This window comes from Astatotilapia calliptera, chromosome 1 (genome assembly GCF_964374335.1).
Source record: "Astatotilapia calliptera chromosome 1, fAstCal68.1, whole genome shotgun sequence".
In the NCBI taxonomy this organism is placed as follows: Eukaryota; Metazoa; Chordata; class Actinopteri; order Cichliformes; family Cichlidae; genus Astatotilapia; species Astatotilapia calliptera.
This window is the reverse complement of record NC_137422.1, coordinates 11,470,320-11,489,687: the sequence shown is the minus strand read 5'-3', so window position 1 is coordinate 11,489,687 and position 19,368 is coordinate 11,470,320. Positions and strand designations below refer to the sequence as shown.

At 42.8% G+C, this 19,368-nt stretch overlaps 1 protein-coding gene across 14 annotated transcripts in view; it reads left to right on the top strand.

The window, feature by feature from the left end:
- The window catches only part of neo1a (neogenin 1a), a 156,398-nt gene that overhangs the window by 48,247 nt on the left and 88,783 nt on the right, over positions 1 to 19,368 (top strand). For all 14 annotated transcript variants that reach the window (XM_026162467.2, XM_026162433.2, XM_026162428.2 and 11 more), the window contains exon 2: positions 8,017 to 8,340. In XM_026162467.2, coding sequence (XP_026018252.1) covers positions 8,017 to 8,340 — 324 coding nt within the window. The remainder of the gene's footprint in view (positions 1 to 8,016; positions 8,341 to 19,368) is intronic.

The window sequence follows — 19,368 nt, the reverse complement described above, 5'->3', positions numbered from 1 at the left end:
GGATTTCCCCTCCTGTTCGTCTTTTCTGACTACAGTTCAACGGTTCGTACTGATTGGTACTATGTGCTGATTTCTGGTGGTATTTTAAGCGCGTCGTTTGTCTCTGCAGTTGTTAGTTTGTTTGAGAGTGCAATTTAAAGGGCATTTTACTTAAAAAATAGCAGATAATGGCATCTGCTGCCATGGTGAGTTTTTTTTTTCTTTTCTTTTTTTTCTCTCAAAGCACTTTTTTTTCAGCAGCTAGAAAAGGTTAGTCCAATTCTCAAACGCAAGCATTAAGTGATGGTTGTAACCTTTAGTCCAACTGCTCTGTGGGTGTCCATCTAGCCTGAGAAACATGCTCGTTCTTGCCATTTTGCGTTCCAATTACTTTGCGTGAGGCAAAGTGGGTTTTTTCATCATTGTCTTGCACTATCTCAAGACCAGCTCTCAAAGAATGCCTGTCTGGGCTGCTCTCGTCTCTGTGGGCCAATCCTTCATTGTGAGCCCACGGGGGAGGTTGATAAGCGAGGGAATTTGAGCCTCAATCAGTACTGGTTAATTATCGCTACCAGATGAGGTGAGGGGGTTCCCCATCCAACCAATCCCTCCTGGGTCTCCCTCATCACACTCGGCTGTTGAAAGCTCTGTCCAGCATTTCATTTAAATGTCTTTTTTTCCCTCCTATTTTCAGTATTTGTGTCCAGTTTTACTGAAAGAAATATACCTGCCTCTATCATTTTGCCAAAGAAGAGTTTTATTAATTGTTTAAACCATTAAACCATTTATTTGTACCAGAGTTCATAATACAGTCTACAGCGGTGGATATATAATTCAATAACCAGTAAGTTTAATATAAAATTATGTATGTAATGTAGCCGAATGCACAGTCAAGAACATATTTTGTTTACAGGCATGCCACAGGGATATAAATATGCATATTTTGGAAACACAGGTTCCAAATGTAATTGTTGTAAACATCTATGAAAAATGTATGCTACACTAATGAGTGCAAAGCATGAATTAGTGTGCATTTAAGAGATTTTCCCCTGCAGACTATTTCTCCTGATCACCACTTGGCATTTTCATTGAACTGTGACATAAAAGGTGTGTATTTGTAGGACTAATGAGAAAAGAAAAAAAGCCAGATACTGCCTCAAAACCTAATTTCCAGCATTCTCTTTTGATGTTTGGAAAATACACAAACACACTTTTTTTTCTCTCTTTTTTTTTTTTATAGGCCACTGCATGGATACTAAGACGTTTAGGCTTCAGATGTTGGCGCTTACTTTAAATCAAATGCTCCTGCAAACAGCTGCTCTTAAAATGCTTTATTAAATGATGAAAAATCAGTTTCAAATGTTCTAATTCTTTAAATCACTCAGTCCATATAATCTGTGAACCAAAGAGTAATGTTTACCACTGACTTTCAGAATGGTAAATGTTGGTCTAAGCGTCGCTCGATATGGCCTCCTCGTAGCTTGTACATTATCCAGTTTCTTGCTAACACTTGGTGTTGAGCCTGGTTTTAAGTCCTCTCATTAGGCAGTGCATTGAAATAAGGCTCCAAGGTGGTCTTGGACTGAGCTCCTTTGCTACTAAGCAGGAAGTTGGGGTCAGTTGTGCCTGTGTGGGATTAGGTAGTCATTAATCACTGGTATACTATACCCTGACACCATTACATTCAGTACTGTAAAGAGTAAAAAGGTCTGAATAAAAATCCTTCACTTAATGTCTTCACATTGGCCGTGGCGGTCCACATTTGAAGTTTTGCCGGCGTCTTGCACTCAGACTATTTGCTAATCCTATTAAGCAGTGAATCATTTCACTAAGATCTTTTTTTTCTCTCCACCTGATTAAAAAAGAGACTGACGTTTTTTTTTAGAATACCATTTTCTGGCAGTTTGCAGCGCAACCAGAGCTGATGCCGTTGCGGTGACCCTCCTTCACTGGTGACCCTGTCATGTTGCCTCCGGGCCTCTGGAGCTTTACCATGGCAGCCAGTATACAGGATGATGGAGAACTCTGAGCTGAAGAAATTGGATCCTTTTCTCTTTTAATCTGCCAGTTGAGTTGGTGCCAGCGCAGGACAGCCAGTGTGTGAGCTAGGCACCCCAGTCATTTTGTCCATCCCTGTATGGCTTGGCCTTAACTCCTCATTTCATGAAGTGCTGTGGGGAATGCTTTGAATACCAGAATCAGTGGGTTGTGGTATCCGTGATCAGGCTCATCAGGCATTGTTGAGTGCTTGGGTTGTAACACCAACTCTCTTTTCCTTTAGCTTGACATTGTAAAAGATAGTAGAAGATGGTAAAAGTCATATAGTCAGATTATTTGGGCTAATCTCTAGAAAGCACGAACACAGAGTCTCTACATAAATCTTAATTTCTTTAATTTAATATAAGTAAAGCCCAGCACATTAATTCGAGCGGGAGGCTGTGTTTTCTTAATTTGAAAAGGACACCTTTTCCACTAAATAGATACATGCCTCAAATAAGCTTTTTCTCCATTTCTACATTGCAGACACCTAGTCCCACCACGCTCGATCTTAGGTTCATGGTTATTTCCCAGAGGTCCTCGACGGTGACAGATGGGCTTTAGAGCAAAGTTTTGGGAGAAGGCTGGATGAAAGACTGCACAGAAAGAGACACGGACTCAGGGTGCAAAAATGAAGGAAAAGCACAGGAGAGTGTGGGAGGGAAGAAGAGACAACCATTTCCATTAGTGTCATTTAAGCAGCCTGATGTTCTGCCTGGAAGAACAAACGGTGAAGATATGGAAATAGCACAGAGACAGGAGCCTGAAGTGCTCAGGTAAATTACAAAAGGCCCTCATCCTGTATCTATCTTTACCTGCACTGAAGGCCTCCATTCATCTCCGATGCGCTACTAACGATTTTCCTGGCTTGTTTTCTTACAAAGGGCTTACAGCTCAGAGATCCAGTGACATATTATAAAGAGCGTGAAAGCAGCATAATGATAACAAGCAGAATCCATATTACTGTTTGCCCTTTACAGATGTAATTTCCCAGTGGTTTCAAATCTCTGCAAAGTGTTTTTACTTTTGATGATGTCCAGGATTTCCTCGTCCCAAGATCAGGCCACAGAAGAGCCTCGGTTGTTGAAAACGCGACTGGCTTCCAGAGCGCTCTGTTCTGTCTCAAGAGTGGCTCAATAAGGAAGGCAGTCACTATGACTGCTGTCAGGCGGTGGGTCAATGAGGGAGGAGGCTTCCTGCTGGGCCAAGTGCAGAATAGGAGAGAACAGGGGGTCTTTGTGCAGAGAGCAGACCCTCGCCAACCCACTCTTTACTGCCTTCAGTGGGATTTCTTTTTTTTAACACACCCAATGTTACGAGGCTGACTTTGTAATTTGCCGAAATTGTTAACCGGTATCTGGGGTCAGTGCAGATGACCTCGCACAGTTGATGCAGACACCTTTTTCTACTTTTCTAAACTCTCACGGGAAGAGAGCTAGAAGTTGTGGCTTACTAGTTATCACACACACACACACACACCCTCACCTAGATAGTAATCTCCGTAATGTCTGAAATCGTGCTTTTAACATTGTCAGGACGTGGGGGAAATCCATCACTAGCCCCACATCTCCATTCTGTCTTCCTCATATCCGAGTGGGGGGGAGCACTGCAGCATATCGCAGCACCACCTTAAGCTGGGCTCCCAAACCTTTTATGACTGCGGAGAAAAGTGGATTTGGGACAGAGGTAACAGCCCATGCTTATCAAGCAGACAAGCCCATTTTCTAGCCCCTTGCTCTCCGCTCGACTTATTCTCACTGGTTGCCTGGTGTGGAGGTTTCTATTTATCAAACACAAACGGATGGGGGCCCGAATAGATTAGACTCCTCACACTGTAATGTGGTTTCTGACCCCTCTCTCCTCCTCTAACTCTACAGCTGTGCTGTTAAAAGCCCGCTGTGTTTCAGTGCTATTGTAAGAAACATTTAAAGGTGCACTTTGCATTTCTCTGGGAAACATATAGCCATCATCTGGCTGTGTGAGCGAAAGACAAAAAACAAATGTATACAAGAGACAGAAATTCCTGTCATTGCAAATTTAACTGATCTCCCTTCTTCTCATTATGTTCTGTTTCAGCAGGTTTTGGTTTTTCTGCACTTTGATGTATGAGAACATGAGTTCTGTTGAGTTTTCTGTCAGCGAGCACTTCACAGTGCATCGGCACGCCACTGCTCGTTCTATTTGTGTTCATTACAATTTTTTTTTCCAGGCTTATAACTCGGAACCTTGTTAGCTGCCAAAAGTAAACTTTTTTCCCTCAGCTCTGGCATAAAGGTTGAAGCTTGTCTTTACTCTAAGATACTGATGTTTGTGCATTTTCTTCTGTTTTTTTTAATCACATGTTGCAGATAGAGATCCTTGCTTCCTGCTGAGGTGCTGGCTGCTTGTCCTCTCTTTTTAACAAGGAGCGACAATTCAGGCTAGTGAACCTTTAAATATCGGTCACGGGTGTGGTTTTTCCAGCTTCTCCTTACGTCACTGGAATTGCTTTAGGTTAGCGTTCAGAAGCCTGTTTATTGATACGGGGACTTTGTTGTTATTCCTAAGGGACCCATTAAATTGGTGAAATATGGATTTTGCTCTGTGTGCTTTCATACATTTTCCCTCATTTTCTATAAATAATCTGAGGGAGTTTGAAAGAGATAAATTTGCCTTGAGTTGGTTATTTTTAGTTGCTTTCTAGAGGAGAGAAATTATACGCTGGCTACACTGCGCTTTATGTGAAACTTCTTTTATGATTGTGTTTCTCTACATGCTACAAAGACGGAAACATGAAATATAGTCATCGGTTTGGAATGCTGCTTTCGCCTTTTGTCAAAATATTTGTTCAGTCTGCAGATGAGTCCAGGGTGTTCGGCATTGATTTACACAATCCCACCTTTACGTGAAACGCACGCGTTTGAACTTTGGCCACTAACGTTGGCATCCTTGTTTTGGAATCTGTTTGCAGTTTTATTGGATTTAGTTTTGTTTATATAGCACCAAATGACAAAAATAGTTGCCTCAAGGTGCTTTGTATTATTAGGTAAAGACACTACAATAATAGAATGAAACCCCAACAATCAGACGACTTCAAATGAGCAAGCACTTGGCGATAGATAAGGAACTACTCGCTTCAAACAGGAAGAAACCTTCAGTAGAACCAGGCTCAGGGAGGGGCAGCCATCTGCCAGGAGCGGTTGAAGGTAATGTGAGGGAGAAATTGAGATTAGTAGCAGAAATGGTGTTAATGAGTCAAAGATTCTAACAGAAGATTAGTTAGATGCTGCCAAAAAGCCGATTGCCTGCCATCAAACTCCTTACACCCCTGGTTCATCCCAGTGCACAGACGTTGGTTGTTGTGTCTGCAGCTGAATGCAGATGGTTTGCCATTTTCTCAAAAGTAGAGCCGAAGCTAAGCCCTCCCCTACTGTTTCTGCGATTGGGATGAAAAGCTGCTAAAGCCAGCTGCTTTGACTCTGATAGGATGCTTGTAGGACCTTCAAGCCCATTCAGTTTTTTCCCTCAGATAGAGAGCAGCTGAAGATGGTCTTTTGATTGGAGGGGAGCCAAACCTGGGCACAGACGAGCTGCCCAGCCCCACACACCCAACTGTTCCAGCAGTGTAATGCAGAGATGATTAAGCATGTCATGGTGCTTTTGGTCCGCTGGAGTGACGAATTCCTCCCTCAAGTCTCTCTCCATCTGTCCTATACACCATGAGTCAAACACATTTGCTAGTGTTGTCACATTCTGCCCAATATGTAAGCAGGCTCGCTGTGAATTTGTTGATTTCCTGAAATTAGCTACTTGCTTCAGTCTAATTAGAAGCCACTCACTTGCCTCCTAAGAGCTGCAGTTAGAAATGTTTTGGGCTAGTTTAGAACATTGTATATTTTATTCATTACTGCTGTTTATTCACTTGAATTTCACTTCCACTTCTGCCTGGAGGGATTTTCAAAATGTTTTGAGCTCTTGCGCACTCTGTGCATTACCCAGCCTAATAAAGTTTTCTTTGCTTGAATTTACTCCGCAACTGCAGTGAAATGGCGCCAGAGCAGTCATAGGAGGATATCTGTAAAGTAACTGCTAACACAGATCTTTCTAAAGGGACTGTGCTCGTATATCAGGCCTCAATTCAGTTGTTCAGGGTCCCTGCTGTACACTGAGACAGAATGCAGGCACACTTCCTCTTCAGTATTCTGGTCCACTCATCAGTGAATTAGTGTGGGGTCTGACTGCTCAGTTTAGTGGGAAAACGGCTTACATTTATTTGCATCTGTTTCTATTTAGTTCAGTCACTTTCCAACAGTATTTTCTCTGTAATTGTTTGTGCTTTCAAGACAACTAAGTGCACAGAGGGCAAGCATTCATATTGCCACCATAATGGACCATGCATTATATTACTTCAATCTTGGATCTCTCGCTAGGGCGCCACAAGGTAGAGAAATTATCTTCTAGTAGTTAAATAGCTGAACTATTGGCACAGGATCCCTCGTTCGCTCTCACACTACTCTCTCATTTTCTGTCTTCATCTCTTTCTATCGCATTCTGCTCTCCCCTCTCCCCCGGAGACATGCCATTTCCTTGGAAGAGAGCAGGCATATTTTAAACTGCATTTAACACTCAGCCACTTATTTCACTCCATTCGTTGAATTATTAAAATACCTTCATACCCCTTTAATTATTTTTCAAGCTCTGCCCCATCCCTGCAGAACTGATAATTGGTGTTATTTATCTAAACAATACCACAGTGTGACTCTTACAGTGGGAGTGCTTGAATAATGGATGAGGTGAATGCAAAGCAATTTTACTTACTCTCACTTTGGCACTGTTCATGTCAATGTGATGTTACCATTTCTGCTCGAGGAAAGGAAATGGCAGCCGCGTTCCTGCGTGTTTACTCCTTCCCCGCACGCTGTACTTATGATAACGCAAGACGTGATATTAACTTGCCAGGGAGGCTAGACTTGGTTAAATTTGTCAGTTCCTCTTGCCCAATTCCAGCGAGGCTTGTGGTTTCATAATAAAAAGCCTCTTTGAGGCTCTGGAATAAGGCCGAGGCACTTTGGCTGAAAGATAGAATGAACAAAAAGATGTTTTGGTTCGGGAACACTTCATTCAGTGTTTGGGGCACTTGGAGTCCTGCAGTGTTCTGTCATTTTTAGAGTGAGCATTGAAACACGCCATTGATGTCAGCGACTTCTTAGGATATGCTGTGACCGAACTGAAAAAGCAGATAGTAGTGTTGTGCAATTTAGAGTGATTGCAAGCATTTCGCACCTTTCATCAACCCTCTGCTGCAGCATAACCGCAAGCATGTTTCTTTACTGATCTTTGATAGTAGTTACACTCGATTACTGATCAGTAATCCGATAAAGAAGCTGAAGCTTACGGAAAGAAGATCCATGCTGGAATCAGTGAAATCAAAACGGATACACTGGTATGATCTGACCATGTTAAATTGTGATTGGTTTTTACCACCTGCTACATACAGGTGCTTTATTTTGAAGAGACTGGACTTTCAGAATAAAATTCTTAGAGTAACTTGTATAGAAATATCAGCACTGTTCACATTTCAACTAACAAGAAGTGTGAATAGCTGTGGCGTAGTTTGGTGGATAAAGAATGGAGGCGACCTGGCAACCAGCCAGAAGAAGCATCAGTGTTATATCAGTGTTATATATTACCACTTCCTGCAGGAACTTTCAGAATAAAATCAATGTAAAAACGAGAAATAGAGCACTAACTCAAATTGTCAGACTTTTTAATCCACTGTATACACAGCTAATCAGGTGTTTAGAATGATAGAGAATGATCATCTGGGGAAACTTGAGCAATGCATCCTTGATAATGAATCTGCCCCCATAATTGTGGTGTGATCTTCAAGCCACATCGCCCACTGATAAGCTGCTGGAGAGCAGCAAGAATTTCGCTAATTTTCATTAGCGCTCAGAGAAAAGTGGACCTGACGTAACTTTCTGTGTTGACATCTCACTTCTCCCCTCTGTTGCTCCTCAGCTTCAGCAGTGCAGCCCTTCAGCCCCTTCTGGTTCACCGTGGAGCCCCAGGACACGCTGGCCATCCGGGGGAACTCCGCTTTCCTCAACTGTTCTGCACACAGCGACGCAGCCACGCCGGCACACATCGAATGGAAGAAAGACGGCACCTTCATGAGCCTGGTTTCAGACGAGAGGAGAAAAATACTGCCCGACGGCACGCTGTTCTTCAGCCATGTGGTCCACTCTAAACATAACAAGCCAGACGAAGGAACCTATCAGTGTGTTGCCACCATTGAGAACCTGGGATCCATTTCCAGCCGCACGGCACGCCTCTCTGTAGCAGGTAAGGACTGCGAGATTAATCAGCATAGCCAGCATGTGATACAGTCCAAACTCAACTCTGGTTTATGCTTTCAAATGTGTTGTAGTTACTGTTGAGCTGTTGATCACTTAAAAGCCACTGTGAGATTATGGATGGAGCCGAAAAGCATTGACTAGACTACGTGTTTACCAGCAAGTGCTTTATAGACCTGCTGAACTCCCAACACGTGTTTGCACTTGTGCTGGCTGTCACATCAGAGTGAGTGTGCACATTCAAAAGCTGATTGACAAATGAGGCGATAAGGTTTAGATAATCCCAGCTTTAACTTTTTGTCAGGGCTAATGAGACGTCATAAGAAACAAAAGCTGTTTGTGCAGTGACTTAAAACCTGTCAGTCTTTGCTATGCTCCCCCCTTCACCACTGCATGCTATATGTGCACAGACATGTGGCGTCCGTATACATGAAAGGGTTTTGTGGTTTATTTTTCTTATTCTGTTGGGGGTTTTTTGTCCTTCAGGTGCTCGGCCATTTGTGCTTTCTTTTCTTTAAATTTCTTCACCTCGCCGGAGCCTGAATGCATTTGGATAAATGCTTGTAAAAAGGGTCTTTTTTTCATTACTCGCTGTACAGTGTGACCTTGTTCAGCTCGGGAACAGCAAGTGACGTGGGATTATTAGGTGTTTTGAGTCAAGTCATGCCCCAAAATTCAATTTGCAGCTGCAGGAGCCACAGAATGCATTTACTGTGTGCTTTCTGCTCAGCCGTGCTCCGCCACATTTTAAAGACACTCGACAGAGACCTCTTGTTGACAATGGTATAGCGAGCCTCTCAGACAGCGAGCGCCTGTGTAAAGTTACTGTCCGCCTGCCGTTCTGTTACTTTTCATTGGTTTTTGAATTGCAAAGTAATGAAGCAGTATGTTAGCATTGCAGAGATCGAAAAGATTTTTTTTCTCCTTCACTCAAAAAGCTCGCGGTCTAACTGTGTGTGAGACGAGATCTCGCAGATACGACTTCCCTTGGGAAAAGGATATAATACTATTAGAGTGCAGCAGGGTTTAAAATAAAACATCGGATGGTCAAATAAAAGATATCAGCATTAAAATGATTCTGTGGAGTTTCCTTGTGAACAGACAAATTAGATCTATATTTATTTTCATGAAGACAAATGTGCTGAATGCACTTTGTCCTCCAATTTCATCTACACTGTGTGCACATTTACTAGGATACAGTCTTTGCTGGCACATTACAGTGTTTCCACGCGAATTATCACCCGTCCCTGTTGCATGCACGCCCGTCTTTGTGTTTTGAAAACAGGGATTTGTGCTACTATAAGTCAAAAACTCCACGGGGTAGCTTTAACTATGCAATGTTTGGCATCAGTGGCACAGATTTGATGAAACTTTGGAAGATGACATATTTACAGAAATGTCATTTTAATTGGAATCATTTTTACAGCTGCCATTTACTTCTACTCCAGCAGCGACAGGGGTGGGAGACAGGTGCTCCTGGAGTACAAATAATATCTCCCCCTGCGCTCGCCTATAATGCAAAAGGGACGTGTTTAGTTCTTGTTCCAAGATGTGTTTCCGCTTTGAGACAGCATCACAGCCAGTGGGATCTGTCTGGGTCAAACATGATGGGATGTTAGATTCAATCAATTTCTATTTGACGAGAGTAGCAGGTGAAATCTGTCAGCTTTTATAGGCCCACGTGCACATGCGTGCTCTGGGGCTCGCTGCTCACATGGTAATTTATAGACTTAAAAGCTTCAGCCACTGTGCATGTGCATATAAACACAGACGCATTTATGGTCGCGCTTACATAAGCCCATACGCGCGCGCACACTGCTGTATCTCCAGCTGTCTGGCAGGTGGCCAATAAAAAGGTTAATTGCAGTGTAGAGAGAGCAGGCCATTAGGCCGCCATCAGACCCTGGAACGATGGCGCAGGCAGGGGTGGAGTGGGCGTGACCTCTCCGATGTAATGACGGAATGAGTCACGGATGGCTGGCGTGGCAGGGAGCATATCTGACAAATACCGGGGTAATATCTGGGATTGATTGCAAGGGGACGTGCTGCTCATTCTTCTCGAGCAAACGCGTCTACTTCCACACAGCGACGCAATCACGACAGCGCCGCTTTACCGTAAAACCGTAAAGGGAGGTAAAGCTCTCCCGCTTTACCTCTTTGCCCTGATGGGCTCCGCTACCTGACTTTTTTCAGTTCTGTTTGTTTATATGCACAAAGTGAAGGTGGAAACAGTATTTAGATTCAGTGAAAGACAAAACACGGTTAGAAGAACACACGGGAATGTAACCAATCTGAAGGAAATCACTGTTTAAAATGCAGTGAAGTAATTCAGACTGTTTCGTATCATTCAGCTGACGTGGGAATTATTTAAAAATGACTGTATGTAAAGAAATAAAACAATTAAAAGTCCTGTTTCATATATTTATATAGAGAGATGTTTAAAGGATTTTTTTCAGTTTCAACATTTGTTATTTTTCATAGCCTAGCTCTGAGCTCTCATTCATGTACACGGTAAGATCTCTCTGCCTTGTGTTCCCTCTTTGCTCTCGCTTTGTCATCCAGTCTGTCTGTGTGTGTTTTAGCCTCTGTGTGTGCACAGTCAGATAGTGTGGAAACACAAGCAGGGCTCAGATGAAAGAGAAGGGGAATGTGGCCTAGTGGGGCGCAATCTTATGCATTCAGTTTGAGTCTATGCGAGAGAGAAAAGGAGGGGGGGGGGAGTGAGAGAAATTATAGGGCAGAGAAGGAGTGAGCGGTATACAGCAGTGTTAGCCAGGACACAGAGCGAGACGCGCGTAATGAGAAATCCCATCTTAACTGTCTGCTGTTCTCCCACGCAGCCGTCTCTCCTCCCACCGGCACGCTTTGAACTCAGCCCTCTTTAAGAATCGCTTGAGGTGAGCCCCACCTCACTGCCGCTTAACAGGGAAACCCCCAAATGAGAAAATGGAGAATTTATTTTGCCCTCTCACTGTCTTGGAGCCTATTTGGTTTGTTTTTCCTATCTGACGTCTGTGTATGTACATGAGGCAGCCAAATCAAGTGCTTCACCTCTGTTCTGCTGTGCACTCTCTCTCTTTCTGTCACCTATAGGTTACTCCGGCATATAAAGATGGCAAAAGCCACTTATTGCTTTGCTTTGATATCATGCTTCACTGAAATCTCATTTTTCCCCTCCCCACAGTGGCAGAAATTATAAACTGAACACCAGCACCCTTCACGTGTCACATGTGTCGCCTCATATTTAATAGTACTCATCCTTTGATAGAGTCGGACGCCTTTTGAAGGATTTAGGAGTGTCGGCAGATTCTTTAATCCCCTTTTTTTGATGTATTTTAATCTGTTTTTTGACGAGGGGGGTAGGGGAGGGGGTGCGTCACACCCCCGGAGAAATGACGGCTTGAAAATGTGGAAAAGGATGATTGCATCACCGTTGCAGGGGGAGCGCTTTGTGCTGTTGTCGGAGGCACTTTGTTGTACTTGCAGTTAAGTTGACATCTTTACATATTGTGAATAATCACAAGTCAGCTGTGTTTTCACAACATAAAATGGATGTCAGCCAAACACGGATCAAAACGTTCAATTGGGATGAAACATAATAGGGCACTGAGGTTGCCATGGTTCGCAAGATTTCCTTTGAATGACTCTTTTGTGTGTAGTACATTTTCTTCGTTCAGTGGCTCGGGTAAATAAAATGGTAAAAGGTTGCAAGGGAATGAATGGATACATGGCTTTATATGCCCGCTTTGAAAAGGATTTTATCTGAGTTGAGTGATTTTGTTTTGTTTCTGTTTTTTTATAAGCGGCATATCATTACTTTTCACTTAAGGACAGGCAGACTTTTTTTTTTTAGCCTTTTAAGGCGCGATTGCGTCAAGTTTTGACAAACTCGCACATTCACCAGGTGGCTCGAGTAATATGCTTTGGCAGCTCGGTTTAATCTTTGTTAAAACTACCTCGGTGCATTCAGCTCATCACATACAGCCTTTCCTCCAGCCATGACAGGGACCGCTGCAGTTCAAGTTTCTGTTGAAATATTAAACTCAACACGGATTGTATTTATAAAATGTTCGTCAGAGATGGACGTGGCTGCTTTAAGGCAAGAGTACCTAGAAATACATGTATCAGGATGGTTTTATTGGCCTCTTAAAGCTTAAGAATGACCATTTTTAGGTTTACATGCAGCTTGGATACATACCCATCTGCACTCACCTGATTTCTGGAACACTGTATAAATGATTTCTACTTTCTATGTGTTTTATTTTGCTGTGAAAGCTACTTTTGGCTGGTCCCTTATTCACAAGTTGGTCACCACAGTGGGCGGCTCTGCATGTTTGATTTAGCAGATTTCTTTAGGTAACTCCGGCTGCCTCTGGGACTCAACCACAAAGGGATTTGTCTTTCCTCCGGGGGATCAGACTTACTTGTGCTCTCTGCTTGTTAGGTGAATGTATAAACCACTACGCTATAATTGTGTTCATTCTGTGAAACATTAATTATACTTAATGTGAGAATTAAAAAAGATATTTTCTTACCAATTGTGTGTCTCTGTTGGCTAAAGTCTAATTAGGTCACTGGAGAGCATGCGAGTCCTCCTTAGATATTCTGAACTTTGTTTTCTCCCCTTTTTAGGATCAATATATAAACCTCACCCTGTTTATAATAAACACACAAAGCAAATAAAATCAAGGACAAACAAACACCGGTCTTTTCCCTGCTATGTGCGCCGATACAGCCCAATCAGCTCACGTCTAACCACTCACGCCCACGAGCTTCTCAGCTGTTCGCTGAGGGTTATGTGTTCACTTCATTCATTCATCCTCTACTTCCCTTTCTTTCCTTTACCTCTCTCACCTTTGTCTTGCTTTCTTTGTCAGTTCTCTGAGTCACTAAATCACCCTCCCGTCCTTTCTTTTTACTCCCTTTACTACCCCTCACAGTCTTCCATTTTCTCTTTATTATCCTTTCAGTCCTCCACCTTTCAACTGCTTCTACACACTCACCGGTATTCACAGGCTCTAGCACTCACCCATTTTGCAGGCCCACAGTGGCCACGGCAGTTACATAGCTCCATCTAAAATATAGAATAATAAATCTCCAAAACAAAAAATCTCAGAGGAGCTCCAAAAAAGAAACAAACCATCCACATCTGTTTTTCCTCATGAATTTTTTATTGTTTTTGAGAGTGTCTACATTGCAAATCTTGAGTATGTCAACACTAAAATGAATTTTTTTAAAAAATACTGAGTTGGAATTCAAAGACACCAATGCCTGAAAGCAGTTGGTTCGGTCCCACCAATTAAATTCCTGCAGTCTCTACGTATTGCATATATTAAATGATTGTGGACTGATATGAATCAAAACTTGACTGGTTGACAGAGACGTGCAACCCCAGGGTGGTGATTTTTACTCATGTCCTGTTTACACTTGACACCTACAACAGTTGCAGATGGATCCAGGCTTTAATCTGCACCCTGCAGTCAATTTGTTGTGATTTGGAGCGACTGTTTTTAAAAATTCATGTCTCTTCAAACGCAGTTAAGTGCTGCGTAGGAATAATATTACCTCAAATATGCAGTAGTGTATTTTAAATTTCTATATAGCTTGTCAGGCATTACAGTTACCTTTGATCTGCATGCTGACAGATGTCTTCACAGGCATGAGCTTGCTCACTGCAAGAACCATAAGCAGGCTAACAAGTCCCTGTCCTCAGATGAATGAATCATTACCCCACACGTTTTCAGATGCATGACAAGCGAAACAACTGTAATGCACAGTTTGCGTGACTGTGGAAAGCGGGATAAGATCGACTTGGCTTTCCTTTATAATTTTGGCATTCCAGTGTAAGCCGATAAAGTTGGATGACCATCCAGACACCCATCTTCATTCGCTTATCCAATTCAGGGTTGCCATTGGGCTGGAGACTATCCCAGCAACCTCTGTGTGAGAGGCAGGGTACGCCCTGGGTGGGTCGCCAGTCTGTCGAGTTGTAAATTTGATTGATGGAATTTTGTTCTTCTTTTGGATGGACAGAAGAATCCAAAAATCCAAGCATAGATTCTGGTTGCTCCCAATGCAAAAAGGCGTTTCCCACTGATACCCAATTATGTGCCTCTTTCCTGCTGAGTTGAGGGTTGTTGCAGTGATGAATTGTTCTGTCCCGGAAGCAGTGTCAGGATCACAGTGGATTCCATTACCCTGATTTTCATCTCTCTCTGGCACATGTCAGGAAGGAGTGAAGTCAGCTCGAGATAAAGGCGAAGAAAGAGACACTTAGGCGCTTTCATCATATGTTAAGATGAAATTGAAAACATGTAGCTATCTTTGGGACAAAAGTCATGAAATTTGGAAATACAAAGACAATAAAAAACAAAACAGAAATTGGTATATGAGTAGTTGGATCTAACTGTAAAGATGAGACTAAACAGGACAAAGAGAAAGAGGACGGAGAAACTCGGCAGCTGAGAAAATATGATGCATGATGTAGGATATCTTGGTTGAGGATGGAGCTTTTGGGAAAGATCCATCTTTTTTTTTGCTCTCTAGAGGCTGGCAGTGGGAGAAAAGTGTCGGCGGGGAGTCTGTTGGGCTGGAGGTAGATGACAGCCTCCATTTTACGTGTATTCACTGACTGATTAGGTCCTCTGGGTAGGTGGAGAGGCTGATGGAGACAGCCCTATCTCTACTCTCCAGACACCGCAGTGTTTAGTGTGTGGTTTTGTGTGTGTGCATAGAAATTTACACCTACGCACTTAATTGTCTTTATGCTTTCAGAATTTTTCCAGTTGAACACCGGTGCAACAGAAGTTTGTTGCTACACACGTTAGCTGCTTCAACACAGGCTTGTTTCAAGCTTTTTCTGTTTTTGCAACGACTTAATCTTGCTCCTATAAATTGTCTCCCAAAAAAGTCCTCATCACACAAGTCACTGCTAAATCAAGTTTTTTGTATAAAGAGTTTTTTGTGTTTGTTTCTTTGAAGAGGATCGTCTTCTCAGTCACATATGCTGCTCAAATGTTAGATTAAATATGGCATAAAATTGTAATTGTAAAGGTAATAGCTGTAAGTCAGAAGCTCAGGCTTCACAATGTTCGCTTTCCCACATTTTTGTATCCTCAGGCACACAGCTCTCTCTGTGAGCATGTAAGCCCGCCCACCTGCACTTCCAACCTCCTGTTACAGAGGGGCAGCCAATCAAAAGAAAACTCAAAGAAGCGTGGCCTTAAAGGAGGGAACTCTAAAACAGATTGATTCAAACAGAGGATGGACTCAGGAGTTATGTTATATAAGACGAATGGACTGTGATTTCTGAGAGATTTTATAATCTCCCTTTCTACATGAAACGATGATGTGCTATGATCCTGTCCCATTATCTTTATTTCCTTTTGAGTTCATCACCTTAAACACCACAAATACTCAGTGTTCGCTGGATGTGCACAACCAGCAACTGGGCAATTAAAAATTACTGGCACTGTTTTTACTTCGGATTCTATTTCTCATGTAACCCTGTCCATTTATCTGGGCTTGGGACCGGCACTGGGAGGAGACTAGCTTGCACCTGCCTGAGGCTGTAGTCTGTGACTCCTCCCCGTCTTGAACCCAGGATCATTCCTGTGTACTGTGACTGTAGGGTGAGCACTAGACCATAAAAATTAAATGTTTAAGTATGAGTTAGAGCTCAAATATGACCATTTATACTAGTTACTGGTTGACTTTTTTTCTTTCTAAACCTCATATAAGACCTGGCGCTGCAGACTTACTTGTGGGTACATGGATATATAGAGAAAACACACCAACTCCTCTGTGAAATAAATTCCACAACAGTGCTAAAAGTAGCACAAACATACCCTCAGAGATAATTTCGGTGTCTGTGCCAGATTATACCCTACTACACGGAGAGTGTTTGAAAAAACAAAATACCTGGGGACATTTTCTTCGCTACAATGAAGCCGCAGTTAGAATTTCAAATTAAAGTGAAGTGTCCAATTGAGCTGAGAACATTTCCAGCCTGTTTCTACACTACGCTGGTACAATTACGATGTTCTAATGACAGTGATAATTGACTGCTGCCGTCAGCGGGTGAAGATAAACTCTTAATGACTTCCCAAACTCGCTCTCTTCTCCTCTGTGTTTTTCGGGGCCTCTGCTCCCCACCGTGCACCTCGACTCCCCTGCCAGCTGAACTTCAATTCACAACTGTACATAGTGCATCTCCCAGTATGTGGGAGGCATCTGCACATCAGTGAAGAAACTTCACTGCTCAAGGCTTTCCACACAACCTTAGAGATTTCCCTTAAATGTTCTCATTTTGTCTTTGGACCCAAAGGATAAAATCCCAGCATTGGTTACAATTTGGCTGGTTGCACATCATGTTAATCAGCTTGAGTGTTTTTGTCTTTTATAGACATCTTGCTACCATCTGCCCTAATATATCTACTAGTACTTGAACAGCATCATTTCAGGATCTCATGCAATTTTGAATTGGGCATCAGCGGCTATAGTTGTATGTGGGATTTCCTTGAAATGTGTTAACACCCTCGTAGGATGAATTTAACACATTTACCACATTTCACTAAAGCGATACACTAAATAAGACTATTCAAAATCTGAATTTGTCACATTAAAAGGAACATCACAGGATATGCTTTTACACCAAAAAGCATATTGGATAAACAACCAGAAATTAACATTAATGCTGCAAGATGTTGGGGAGATAAGTGAATTTAAAATATCAAAATTGAGCTGTGGTGTCTGGCACCAAAATGTTAACAGCAGATCCTAAAATCCCTGTAAGTTGTGAGGTGGGACCTCTGTGGATCTCACAGATGCTGGATTGTATTGAGATCTGGGGAATCCAGAGGCCAGGGGCCCGTTCTTCGTACCTCGCTAAGTAGGTTAGCCGGATTAGATTGTTGACGATTTCGCGTGATCCTGGATCAGTCGGTTCCCCGAAGCTCATCCGGGACTTGCTGTCATAGCAACAGAGCCGTAAGCGTAAACCTGCTCGGGAGCAGGTTTACTTTATGTAAACAGGATTAGATCGCGGCCACGCAGGTATGTCCGCTTCATTTATACGAAAGCAACAGCGATATTTTTCCACTGTTTTACCATAAATAAATATTATCAATGTAACTAAAGATAATGCAGCACTTGATCCTTTTATTGATGTCACACAGATACATACAGGTCATTTCCTAAAAAAGGGAAATGAACTATTAACATTCTATTACATGTATGTGATTATTACAGATGTAATTCATATTTCAGAGTAGTAATTGTAAATTACTTCGTGTAATCAAGATGAGAGACCACGGCTATAAAAGCGAAGGTGGATTTGGGAAGCCTGTCGCAGCCATGTCCTGTCCGTATACGCGAGCCACCCATTGCGGAAGGTGCAAGATTGATAAGGAGAGTCCTCAGAATTCAGCGTATATTGCGGGATAGACAGGATCCTTTAGCTCAGCGCGACAGTGTGCTCATAGAGAGATATCGATATTCCCGTGAGGGTATTATTCACTTAACCAACTTGTTGACGAGGGGGTGCAGGACCACCACCTGTCTTTTTTTCCTCTGCCCTTTTCTTGGTTGCTGTTATGAACAAACTAACAGAGTATTACAGGCCAGTATTACCTTGCCAAGAGACGCAAAGCAATCTAAGAGATAAATATTACCATTCTGTAGAATACTCCTGTATTCCACTTTTACTTGTTCCCATGTTCTTGTGGGTCCTGTTGTGGCTCTAATGTGAAAGGGGATATAATATAACATATTATAATATAATATAATGCCATATGATATTGGACAATATAGTGTCATATGATAGATCTACCCTACCGCCTACTGGTGTTGGCCAGAGGGGCCGATGGCGCGATATGGCAGCCTGGCTACAACCGTAGCTTGCCTCCACCAGTGTGTGAATGTGGGAGTGAATGAATAGTGGTATCGTAAAGCGCTTTGGGTGCCTTGGAAAGCGCTATATAAATCCAATCCATTATTATTATTATTATTAAATTACCTACGAGTTTGATTTGTCAGCAACTTTTTGCCAGCCCTCTCTCCTTGCTTTTGCAGCCTTTGCAGTGTTCTCTTGCGTTTTAATTAAACTCTGAAACTCCTGAAATCCCTCACTCATGAGTTCTTGCTCTGCTGCCGGAAAATACCGAGCACGCCCCTTCGACATTTTCGCCGACCAATCAAAGGGTTGCCGATCAATGTTTCTACTATCGATGCGTAGCCCCTTTTACGACACCCAGTGATGTCACATTCCTGCGTCCAGCTGTAGTAATCGTCAACAGCAGGTGTGTTCGGGGAACCGGATTAGCGAGCTCACGGTTAGCGCGATGATTTGATCTTGGATGTGTCATTTGATCTTGGATGTAGTAAGCGACGTACGAAGAACGGGCCCCAGGTCAACACCTCAAACTCGTTTTGCACCTGAATCCTATTGCTTTGTGTCAATGTTTCCATAAAAGGGTGCAGGTAACTCAACAGACCAGGCCACTTTCGTTGATCCGTGGTCCAGTTCTGATGCTCACGTGTGCATTGTGGGTGTTTTTAGCAGTGGACAGGGGTCAGCATGGACACTCTAACTAGTCTGCAGCTATGCAGGCACATACGCCACAAACTACGATGCATTGTATATTCTGACACCTTTCTTTCAGAAATAGCATTACATTTTTGGGCTATTTGATCTACAGCAGCTTGTCTATTGCATCAGACCACACGGGTCAGCCTTCCATGTGCATCAGTGAGCCTTGGCCTGTCGCTGGTTTACCACTGTTCCTTCCTTGGGCCACAGTTAATAGACACCGATTATTGCAGACAGGGAACACCGCACAAGAGCTGCAGTTTTGGAGACGCTCTGACTCTGTCGTCCAACCATCACAACATAGCCCTCGTCAGACTCGCCCAGATCTTTACACTTGCCTGTTTTTCCTGCTGCTAACACGTCAGCTTCGAGGGCAAAGTGTTCACTTTGGGCCTAACACATCCCACCCTGTAACAGGTACCATGATGA